The sequence below is a fragment of the Centruroides sculpturatus genome, unplaced genomic scaffold (assembly GCF_000671375.1).
Source record: "Centruroides sculpturatus isolate CEXI.00-Female unplaced genomic scaffold, Cexi_2.0 scaffold243, whole genome shotgun sequence".
NCBI lineage: Eukaryota > Metazoa > Arthropoda > Arachnida > Scorpiones > Buthidae > Centruroides > Centruroides sculpturatus.
In genome coordinates, this window is record NW_019384457.1 from 181247 (window position 1) to 194221 (window position 12975).

Sequence of the window (12975 nt, forward strand, 5' to 3'; positions counted from 1 at the left end):
ACTAAATGGTGTATTGAAAACATTTGGTTAGTGTCTGTCACCGAGCACCAACTGAACTATACATCATCCTCTTATGTCGTGATATCAGGACTGGCAACAGGGGATAATGATGATGAGATAAAATTTCAAGGACCTGTTATTGATGAGTCAGACATCATTTTACTATTTGTTTTTTTACACCCTAATTACTACTAAAGCACTGTTATAATATAAAATTCTTAATAATAACGATTGTTCTTTATTTTACAAAAAGTATATATCCATAAAAATAAAACTTAAAGTAAATTTTTAAATTATTTATTTGGGGCTTATGTAAATTTTTTCCCTGGGCCCAGTAACATCTTTTAACATCCCTGCTTGATGTAATAACATAATCATTACCAAAAACAATTGAAATCCAAATAAAAACATCTGATATGTAAAAAAATTGTGTAAAAACTTATGACTGTTTAGATGACAGTCAAATTTTCTTTTCTTGAGAGTTTTTATTTAGCAAAGATAAGTTTGGCACTTGAAAGTGGAATGTAGAAAACAATAATAATCATAATCATAATCATAATCATCTTTATTTGGCGTAAAAGGCTTTCGCCTGTTACAAGGGCGTTTGATTTTTTTTTTTTTTTTTTTAACAATGCATATTAACATCACATATAATCATGTCTTAACAACACTGATATATACTATTTACAGATCTATAGAGTTACATTAATATTTTGTTATAATTATCATTTAGTGAATTGTTTAACATAGTTATATAACATATAAATCGTGTTAGTATTAGCTCTGTCAAAAGTATTAAACATCTCCTTCTCACTATTACAGTTAGTCAGCAGTCCCATCTGGAGCCTTTGTAGTTTATCTTTTTCATTACAGCATTCACATATAATATGAACTCTAGATAACATTTTTGTACAATTTGGACATATAGTTTGGGTATAGTCTATATATTTATCGTTTATAATTATTCCGTTTTTATTTAACCTAATCTGTATAAAAAACTTTTTGATGTTAAAAGCTAGATTCGTCCATATATAATTATTATTTACTGGGTAATTTAAAATTGTTGCATACCAGCTTGTATTTTCCCGTTTTCTTATGTCTTTCATGTCTTGAACGATGGAGAGCTCCATAGCTCTGTATATTATTTCTTTGCTATACTGCTCCATATTATGTGTACGATCCAACAACAATTTGCTTCATTCTTAAAGTATACAATATAAAAAGCTGTTGTTTTTAATTAAAACAATAATAAAGTGCCAACTTACCTTAATTCCCAAGAAAAAAATTTGGCTGCCGTCTAAATTGTCATTAGTTTTTACTTGGCACAATTCTTTTACATCTCAGATGTTTTTGTTTGGATAATAGTTTTCCTTAATATTATTTAATAGAATTAATTTTTCTATTAATTAAATAGAAAATTTTAATATTGATAATATCTGATGACATGGATTTTAAAGTAGATCACTCAGTTCTTATTCACAATAGAGAGCTTTACTTCATTCAACAAAAGATGTGCTTTCTTATACAATAAAGACCCGATGGATTGTAATTGTCAGGTCACATTAATAGGATGCTGAAATTTTGCTCATTCAATTATTTGAAAATGTTACACAAAGATTAAAATTAAGACAATAATAAAATTTAAGTTATTTAATAATATTTTATATTGCATATGAATGCTATTTTAATTAAAAATAACAGCTTTTTATATTGTATACTTTAAGAATGAAGCAAATGAGTTAAAATGGTAATGTCATCTTTACTTTCAATTTTGTTAGAAAAATGCTAAAAAGTAATATTATTGTGTGTAAACATGATGAAACATTGGACAATCAAATAATTATATACATTTTTTAAACAATATCTTGATATTGTTTTAAAATGTATATAATTATTTTAGTAATCAAAATTCACTTTATAGCAATAAAAAGATAGTTTATAACTTTACAATTATTGAGTGATGTCTCTTAATGAAGGCTGACTAAGTGCTCATAAAAAATTACTCTGAAAACTTTGTATTTCATTCGACAACTACAAACAAATAATAATAACAACAATAAATGTTACATCGACAACATTAAAATTATTTTCTGTTTAAAACAAATTAAACAGAAAATAATTTTAATGTTTATATATTGTAAAGTCTTTGTTAAGTGCGGATTTACAAAGACTTTACAATATATATATAACAGCAGTCATAAGAAATTTAATTAAAATTTTAATGTTGTTGTTATCCATTGACACAGGTTTGAAAGTCAATTGCTCAGCTTCTAAACAGTTTTCTGAGAGTTATTATATAGACATGGGGAAGTGTTTGCTTTTAAGATACAAATTCTAGTAGAAGTGTCTAATAATATCAATTAAATCATGGCTAGCACAGAAAATGAGTGGGAGAGAACTAAAGGTGAGGCATGTCATTTGTATTGGGATGAGTGTCTGGCATGTAAAGAATTTTACATGTTTTCTAAAGATACTTTTGATGACTTTAAATAAAAGAAAATGTGTTTGGAAGAGTTTCTAATTGCAAGTTAAAATCAGCAGATAATTAGTGCCATTGCATAATTTGCATCTGTTTCCAAATGTATTTTTACACATGAATTTATGATAATTGACATCATTTTAACATGAATTTTATTGAACTTTTTATAATAAAGCTTCTGTAATGATTGTTATTTTTGCAGCACAGTTGTTCTCTATTTGCTAATTGTAATTTTGAATTTTGCTTTGAAAGTTTTCATTTTATTGAATTTCTTAATTAGAATTGACAAATGGTAAAAGAACACTGTAGTGTAAAGAATAGCTTATGGTACTATTCTTAATAAAATTAATAATAATAGAATAAAAATGTTTAATTTTAAACTAAATCTTTAAAATAAGTTTTAAAATTATAATATAATTTTAGTTAATTTCAGTATTTATATTGTTCATATGCATAAATTATATTCAATGAATTAGTTTGGAAGGATTTTAACTCTAAAATATTTTTGAAGTGTAATATTATACTTTAATTAGAGTACATTTAACTTTTTAAAATAAAAATATAAATTCTAAAATCTTATAATTGTTATATTTAAAATACATAAAAGTTTATGTCTTAAATATTAATTTGAAGGTGAAGAAGATATGATGAATGGAATTCCATTGTGTGCTTCAAAAACAGCATTGATAATAAAGCTAAAAGGTGATATACATATTATGATTTCACCTTTAATGCTAGAAAGTTTAAAAAGGTTTGTGTTGTCTTAATTATACCTTTCTATGCTATATATTTTAGAGTTTTAAATTTTATAATTAAAAATAATCCTTAAGTTTTAGAATGTTTGTGTAAAATTATTTTATAGTTTTATTGATGTAATAACTCCAACATTGGCTGGACTTCATCCACTTACAATAATTAATCATCTACATGTTATGTGTTCTCATAATGTCCAACAGCAAAATCAATTAAAAAAAGAAAAAGTACTTCAATTAGCACAATTAAGAGCACAATTATTAGAAAAGTTTGGATGGAAAAAAGATATTAATGACAATGAAAAATGCCTAGGAAGTGCAGATAATATTATCTCTGGAAGCAACTATGAAGAAACGAGAGTAAATCATTTACGTTCTTTAATTCACATATCAAAGGTGAGATTTTTTATCCAATTTTATATACCTTATTTACTTGCACATAAGATGAGATTTTTATTTACTTTTTACTGTTTCAAAAACCTAGGGAGTCCTATATGAGCGAGCAAAGGATTCTTTGCGTTTTTGCAATAATTTTTCTGAACCGTGTATTAGCATTTTTACTGGATATTCACTCTTTGGTGTTTGAAAACAAAAGTATTTTATCTGGGTCATTTGAATTGTTCTTGTGTATTGTCATGAGTAAAGATGAATAGCAATAGGTAGAGCAAATCTTTTGAATTGAATTCCAAATTGAAATTTTAAAATCACACGAGAGCCTGATATATGTTTTAATCTATTCCCATGGAAAAACAGGCGATTATTCAAAAATCAGAATTTGGAGAAACTCATAAGTGTAATCAATGGAGAGTGGATTTGTCTGTTAAGAATGGGCAAAAAAAGTTCACTATTGTCCAGCTTTACATGAACAAATGATGATGTCTATTTTACAAGATTTTTCCTTAAAGTTTAAAATGACAGTAATTTTTGCAGGACAATGTGTGCATTTATGTGCATTTGATATTTTATTTATGATTAAAAGAAATAAAATTAGAATTGTATTAATAAATCTAATTTTCTTTATTTTGATCTTTAAAGTCACACCTCATCCTATATGTGAGATTGTCTTATGTGCAAGTAAAAGTAAATATAGTATCTAATACTTTCTGAGTCAGATTTTATTTGTATGCAATAACATGTATTAGTCAAACTTTTATCACTTAAATGAATTTTCTAGAAATATAGTTACAGTTTATAAAAAGTTTATTAATATAAGGTAATCTCAAAAGTTTATTGTAATTCAAATTTCAATAGACTTTTATATAATCATATTATTTTAATATTAAATGTTGTAAACCTATGACTAGTTGTTATTAATATCAAACTTAACTATTGTAAAACTTTACTAGATTGTTTAATTATCGTATGATATGGATATAAGTTCAATATTATTAATAAATTTAATATTTTAATTTTCTAAATTAAATGTTTTGGAATATAATTTAATTTTCTGCCTGATAAGAAAACTTGTTACCATTTACACTACTTACCTCTAAGATAATATCTTAGGTGTATTCATTTTTATTGATATAATAATAATAAACTTTATTATATTTATTTTGTACAAGAGGAACTTTAAATGTATGTACAAATTAGTTTAAGCTGTTTATAAACTTTCACAAAGAAATAAAAAATTTTACAAACTCCCATATAACTAATAACTGGAGACTCTAAATAGTTTACAATAATTCCATAACTGCCAAATATTTTCTACAGAAAAGCTCCAGAACTCTACAAGATACAAAAAAAATTTTTACCATTCTAACACAGGAATAACATCACAAAAGGTGCATGGTTTAGTAATATCTAAATTAATATATTTACAAAGAAGTAATAAATGGTATTTGTTATATTTTAGTTGTAAAATTAATGATTTAGCATGATAGTTCACTACATGTAAAAGCTACAGTGGTGGAGACCAAGATAAAGACAGATCACAGCTTAACAAGGTACCAAGTATTAACCTAGCCTGTTGTAATCTTATACAGTAGAACCTCGAAAACTCGACCTAATGTGGACCGAAGGGTGGCCGAGTTTGTGAAAATGCCGAGTTATCGGGAATGGGGTTAAAAAAAATAAGTACGAGTATTTCCTCAGAAAATACTGTACTGTACTTGTACAGTATTTACTTGTACAGAATATAACAGAGAATAAACTGCCCAAATACCCTTAAACAAAGGAAAACTACGTACTTTATGAAGGCTACGTACTTTACTACATGAAAATGAAAATTAATGAATACACTGTGTACAGTAATTTACCTGATAAGACAGACCTCAGAAAAATACTTTGAGAGCTTTTATACTTTTATAAAGCTGTCTATAATGAAAATTAATTAACTAAGGATTTTTTCGCCCTGCCAAGGTGTGGACCAGTTATCCGGAGTGCTAAGTTATCGAGGAACGAGTTTTCGAGGTTCTACTGTATCAATATAAGTCTGTATAATATCAGCTGAACAACTCTGTACCAAATCAGAGGACTGAGCATTGAAAATATATAAAAAAACCCAAGCTATCCAGAAATTTTTTAAAGGAAACAAGCCAAGTGTAGTCTTTTCCTTTAGATATCTCCTCACATTGAAAATTGTAAACTTTTCACTGTAAATCATCTTCAGGTAGTCTCAACAAAAAAAGCCAAAAATTTAATAATGATTTGATATAACAGCAGCTTAAAGGTGACCGTCCAAATTCTTTGCAGATTATAACTCCAGATATACTATATTTTCATTTTACTTGTTTATTATATAATAGCCTAATGATTTGAATTGTGATAATCACTGAATTTATCAATTATTTCACAAATTTTATCATTTGCTTATACCTAATATCATTTTAATGAGGATTATCATTATTTAAATTTTAAGATTTATTTTCAGTTATTATATACAGTATATTAATCACTATTTTTTATTTAACTTTCATCTTAATGTTTATTAAAATTTTTATTGATTTTGTGTTTGATCTTTCTTCATTTTATATAAATTTTGTTTTTATATTTAATATGAAATGAAAAGATAAAACCATAAAATTTGTTTTATAAAATTGCTTTAATTTATTTATTTTTAGGTCAATGTCAGTATAATTCAAGCAGCCATTGTTGAAGAAGTTATCTCTTTTTCTGCTTTGGATAACCTGAAAGATTTGACATGTGTGTCTGTTTTGGCTGTATGTTTTGACAATACATCAATTCAAATATTTCACAGTCATCATGCTAGAAAAGCAATTCAAACATTTGCTGATAATAGTAACACTGCTGGATTACATCAAAAAATTACTGAAATTTCATCAAAGAAAAGTAAAACTGATTCTCTTCCTACTGACATGGTTACTGTGGAAACAAGTGAAACTCAACAACAAGAAACTGTATTCTCAATCTCTATTATGTGTATACATATTCAGTTAAGAAGACTTAAAAATAGTAGTACTATACTAAAGGAAGCAATGTTGACAGTTATACCTTATCATAAAAGTAAAGTTGCTTTTACATTTGAAAAAATTTCTGTGTTGCCAAAATCAAATTCAGTACAATGTGATAAGCAAGATTCATGTTTAGAACAAGAATGGGATCAAATATTTGATGAAGAGAAGATGGGTTTTATAATGTTTGAATGTGGATTAGAAGAAATTTCTTTAAAATTTGTAAAGAGATTAGGTTTTAAAAATGATTTTGCTCAACAATCAAAAAATAAATCTGATGTACAAGCAAAAAATTCTGGACATGATAATGCACAGAATGCACACAATGAACAATCTCCATCAAAAAATAGTCAAAAATCCGATGCATCTGGTGCATCTTGGGATACAAAAGTGTCTTTTCCATCATATGTTTCTGAATGTGGTAGTCATAATAGTTCAGATAAAGAATGTTGCACTGGTGATATTAAAGGAGATGCTTCATCTTTTGTTATGGAGTTAAAAACAGTATGGTTTAATTTTGCTGCTCCTCCAAGGACTCCAAATACAAGAAAAATAGATTTTACAAGGTAAATAACTTTCTTATTTATATTTAAAATATGTTTAAACATAATTTGTTATTAAGTTAATTTTGAATGTGTTAAATTTAATTTTAATATTTAATATTTAATAAAGTTAACTTTTAACCTTATATAAATAAAATAGGACAGGCGAGTTGTATATACTACAAACTTTTAACTAAAAAAACAGTTTTTCAGTGTTAAATGAATTTGTTATTAACTGATTTATTAAAAGTATTGTTTATTTGATATAAAAAAACTGAGTTGGTTTCTTTTTTAAGGTAAAATCTGTGGAGTATACTCTGTCTATCCTATTTTATAAATGGAATCAGCCTATTTGTGCAGGTTTTTTAACCTCTTACTAACTAGATACTAGATATTATATATGAGATTGAAACACTATCTTTGAATTATTAAAAATATCATTTATTTAACACCAAAATAATTAAGTTTTTTCATTTTTGAGTTGATCTTATATTAAGAGTGTTTTATAATCATATAAAGTAAAATTGATTATATCCAACAAATTTTTAAGGATATAATGAATATCATTAAACCAGTTGAATTTTTAAGATTCTTGAATTCTTAAAATTTTATTTAGTTTAAATTGATTCTTATAATAAAGCTTATGCAGCAATGGATTTTTAATAATTCTGATAATAATTTTGAATTAAAATTTTATAATAATTAAATCAAAATTCTGAATAATATATCAATTAAGGTTTATTAAAGTTTACGAAATATTCTTTGTTAACAAAGAATCAAACTTCTCATCATTCTTTATCAAACTTCTCAGTAACATAGTTACATTGTTCTTGAAATGCTTGAAAAACTATAATGGCCCAGCTATTTTTATGATTCTATCTAACTCTATAAAAAATTAAATAATTATAATGGAAACAATGTGATTTGGCTATTTTAAATTGAAATATGTAGCTATAAATTTGAATTTTGAATTAGTATAACTTTGAATTAGTATAAGAATAACTCTACAAGTGTAAAATTTTTCCTGCATATAAAATAAAATTTTATTCCCAAAAATAATGTTCATATATACTTTTTGGAATTAAAAATATATACAAACATTTGTTTATAAAAGCAAAATTATTGGGATTCATTAAAATAATTTTCTTTTTATTGTTTTCTCTAAATTGTATATAATCATTAAAAAATTTAACACTTTATTATTAATGTAAGAGTCATCAATCTGATTTTTGGGTTAAGCTGTTGGAAAGATATAATAAAACTATATTTACAGATTTTGAAATAGATGAAAGGTTTCATTTTTGCTGATAAAATAATCTTTTTTTCTTTGTATATTGTATATGTTTTTTAAAATAATTAAAATCATATAAAATTATTTTTAATATTTTCAGACTTGATTGGCATTTATTAAGTACTGCATCTCCAGCTATTAATGCTTGGTTGAAACCTGGAGATCGATTAGCAGTATCGATTCGTAAAATGATTAGAGAATATCTTCATAGAGTTTTTACAATAGTAACATGTCTTATGGTTGAAGCACTAGATACACCAAGTATACATATGCCAGTAAAGGTATGTTTTTAATGTTTTTAATTAGATGTTAAAATATAAACATATAATCAAGATTTCTAATCAAAGCTAAATTATTTATAAATTTAAGTTCTTTAAATTGTAATTATAATAGATAAAATATATTAAGTTTCTATGTGGATTGATTGTATTGTAGTGGATTGCTGATGTGATGTGTTGGAAAAATGGATCATTATCAAACTTTATCTAAACAATTAAAATAGGATGTTATATTTAACTACCTCTGTTAACTAAGTGTCTTCAAATTAAATACATTCAATAAATCAAAAATCCAACAGTTTACTTTTATTTAGATGATAACATTGACTTTTATCATCTAAATAAATAAAATTCAAATAAATGATTTCAATGTTTTAAAAACTTGAAGATTTCTTTTAAAATGACTGAAACATTTGTTTTTATTTATACAGTAAAAGTTAGTGTTATAAACTGCTTGAATTTTGGTTTTTTGAGTGTATTTTGGTTTTTAACTGTTTATAAGAAGCTTGACTTAGTATTCTGAAAGATGATGAAATATTAATTAATTCATATAAATTTACTAAATTCCTGTGGATAAATATACTTGCATTTTAAAACCATTTTATGTGTTTTATGATAATGCTCATGATTTATTAGAAAAATATATATGTATTTAGAATTAAATTTTATACATGGTGTGATCAAAAAGTTAAATCACTGTTTCTGCTGTTTGATGATAAAACAAAGTACATTCTTTTTGTCACCAAAGATTGATGCCTTAAACAGTTGAGCATTACTTTGTGAAGTGATGTTAGGTTTTGTGTTTTTTTTTTAAATATTTTGTTATTGTTGTGTTGCTACTTAGAACAAAGTTTAAAATTGGGAAAAGGGAGAAAATGTAAAAATTTTAATTAAACCTGAGAAGTCTGTTAAGAGATCATTGAAATGCTTCAGAAGACCTATGACAATGAACTATGAATGAGAGCAAAGAAGACAAGGCAAGTCAGGAGCATGAGAAAGAGTATGTTGTTTGTTTTTCCAATCATAAGAGATTATGTACTTGAATTTTTCCTCTCAGTCAGACAGTGAATTCAAACTTTTACTGCAACATTTTGAGATGATAGTGTAACAATCTTGATCACAAAAGATCTGAATGATGTTGAAACTGAAATTGGTTCCTTTGTCATAACAGTGCTCCTGCATATACAGCCTTCAAAATGCAACTGTTTTTGATGATAAACAACACGATCAGTCTTTCCCACTTTCTATACATGCCAGATTTAGCATCTTAAAAGTCTCTTTGTTCTCCAGAATGAAATTGAAGCTCAAGGAGTAGCATTTTGATATGATTGAGGAGCTCTAATTTAAATCACAACAGGTGCTTTGGAATTTTTTAAAACAGCGACTTCCAAGGAGCATCTGAAGCATAGAAGAAGCAGTGAGATTGCTGTATAAATGCAATGAAGAATTACTTTAAAGGGGGTAGAGGTTAGATTTAAATTAGTTAAGTATTAAAATCTTTACAGACCAAATCTGATTTTTTTTATTGTACCTTATATTTTTGTTTTCAGGTTTTTGTTAACATGTTAAAATATGTTTTATTGTATTGCTTAATTATAATTTGAGTTTAAATGATTAACTATATATATATATTTTTCCTTTTTCCTTTCAGAGCAAATATATGGTGCACAAATTAACAGCTCTTTCCAAAACACTTCAAGAAGATCCATCATGTCAGTTACTTATTGTTTTAAGGCGTTATTTAATACAAACAAATATAGATACTATCGAAGAAAATCTGCATCCAGATTTCACTCCACCAGTAAAAACACTTCAGAGAGGTATTGTAGCATTGAGTCGTCAATGGAAAAACATATTATACATGCCATTACTTGTGGAACAAAACATGAGATTACGTAAAAATGCTAGACCATTTGGTGTTTCTTTTACTTTACCTATTTCTGAACTTTCTCATAGTTTCCAAGAAGAAGGTGAAAGAACACAGTTAGATGAATGTGAAGTAACTGATGAAACAACAAATTTATTAATGGCAGAAGGTGGGTCTGTTGCTGTTGGAGGAAAAACTAATGCAACTTTAGATCAGACTATAAAAAGTTTTTCAAGTCCAGAATCAGCATCAAGATCTAGTAATAGTCAACAGGATTTATTAGAAGGAGGATTAAGTACAAATTCACTTTCAAGAAAAAATAAAAAAAAATTACCTAGTTATCCTCCTAGAACAACTAGAGCAAGTGTTGCTTTTCCTCTTTTAGGAGGACCATTAGATTCTCCAGGACGATATGCTGGGGGAGTAGGCACAAGTCTGGGAAGAAATAATGGTTTTATACTTCCACAATATGGCTTTACAAATCCTTCACGCATAAAAAGAAATGATAGTCATCAAAGTTTGAAATCAACAACTTGGAGTTTATCCAGTATTGAACCTAATTTACCATCTTCAATCCTTGGTACACCACGAAGAAATTTTATGGATTCTAGTGAACATCCAGTTGATGAAGACCTTTATAATTGGATGGCTCGACAACAAGACTATGTAAATAATACAGGACTATTAACAAATCAAAAATTTTTAGATAATACAGAACATGATTCTAAAATGAATACTTTAACATCTGAAAATAGTTTGGAGGCTGAAATTAGCAAATTACATTCATTTCCACCTACTATGACATTTGTACCATTAGGAGTTCAGGTGGCAGATGCTCATATAATTTTTCAACCCCTTCTTAGCAATTTAGGTATACAGAATCAATCACAAGATTCTCTTTTTTATACTAATTTTGGGCCAAAAATTACATTATCTGGAATAATTGACTTATTAAAAATTGATATTGTAGAATCGGAATATCAGAACAGTGGAAGACATAAAAAGAAAACTGCTCGAAAACAAATTTCCACTCATGGAAAATTTTTTATTGATACTAGCATGGATACACCAACATTTATCTGTGATAAATTTTCCATTGACTTGGAGTTACGAGAGACAAGAAATTTTGAAAAAAAGGAAGAAACTGATATTCAGTATGCTCATGCTGCCCTTCTCTTAGGGACAAAGAATTTGAAACAAATAACAACCATTGTAAATTTTAATATTGTTGCTAATTTCATTGCTCAGCAAGTTAATATGCCTCTTCTAAGATTACTCCATCAGTTTTCAACAATGTATGAAAATGTAAAAGAAACACGCTTAGAATTAAAAGCAAATAGACCAAGTTCTCTTAAGGGAAGCATGAAAACTGGGAAGAAAAAATGTTCCTCATCAATAGAGAGTCAGAGTGAAAGTTATCGCCCTCACTCACCACGACCAACTTTATCTTCAAAATTTGCTACACCAACAAAATCTACCAGCGGTGTAACAAGTCTTTCAGTTGGAATTAGACGACCTCATACATTATCACAGAGGCTTCGTGCTAGTAGTAAAGGCTATACAAACCTGCAAGAAATGCTTTCGAAAGATGACTGTCCATCTAGTCCATTGAGTTTTACTCTTAGTGATTCAGTTGCCATAGATATTCCAGAGTCCTGTTCTGCTCCTCCTTCTGACCACACATTCCTTGATGATATAAAAGATTATCAACCAAGATGTTGGAGAACCATGTTTTACTTGTTGGATTTGTATGATACTATGCCAGAAACAAAAACTGTTAATGAAAGGTAAGTGCTATTAATTAATATTACAGAAATATTATTTATTTTTATAAATTATCATAAATAAAAGCAATATTTTCTCTTATTGCTATTAATTTGTTGTATGTAATTGAATAATAAAATATATATGTATCATATATTTTCAAAAGAAAATCATCATTAAAATTTTAAAATAAATTAAATTATAAATAAATAATTAAAAAAAGTAATATAATACAGTAGAGTGTCGTTTATCCGAAAGCTGGTTATCCGAAACGTCCGTTATCTGAAAGCTTTCCAGTTGGCAAATTTAAATTTTCTCTAGTGCTGTGACGCTGAAATCTTCGGCTATTTCTCGGGCTACTCAAATATTTTACGTTTTTTGATACTAAATTAACATCTGAAGTGTAATTTTTTATTGTTTTTATATTTTTCAATATATTTATTTTGTTTGTACAAAATAAAAAAAATAATTTTTAACGATACAATAGTCTTCGTTAGGCTTAACATCGACGAAAATTCAACGTGAAGCGACACGCAACGGAGAAAAATTTCAACACGGGATAAATTAATATATATTTTCGTACATAATT

General features: G+C 26.8%; 1 protein-coding gene across 1 annotated transcript in view; it reads left to right on the forward strand.

Moving 5' to 3' along the window:
* Positions 1 to 12975, forward strand: part of LOC111620697 (uncharacterized protein KIAA1109-like) — a 185047-nt gene that overhangs the window by 81288 nt on the left and 90784 nt on the right. Inside the window, exons 22-26 of the mRNA XM_023362685.1 lie at positions 3113 to 3230; positions 3342 to 3627; positions 6294 to 7210; positions 8578 to 8758; positions 10407 to 12409. Of these exons, the coding sequence (XP_023218453.1) occupies positions 3113 to 3230; positions 3342 to 3627; positions 6294 to 7210; positions 8578 to 8758; positions 10407 to 12409 (3505 nt within the window). The remainder of the gene's footprint in view (positions 1 to 3112; positions 3231 to 3341; positions 3628 to 6293; positions 7211 to 8577; positions 8759 to 10406; positions 12410 to 12975) is intronic.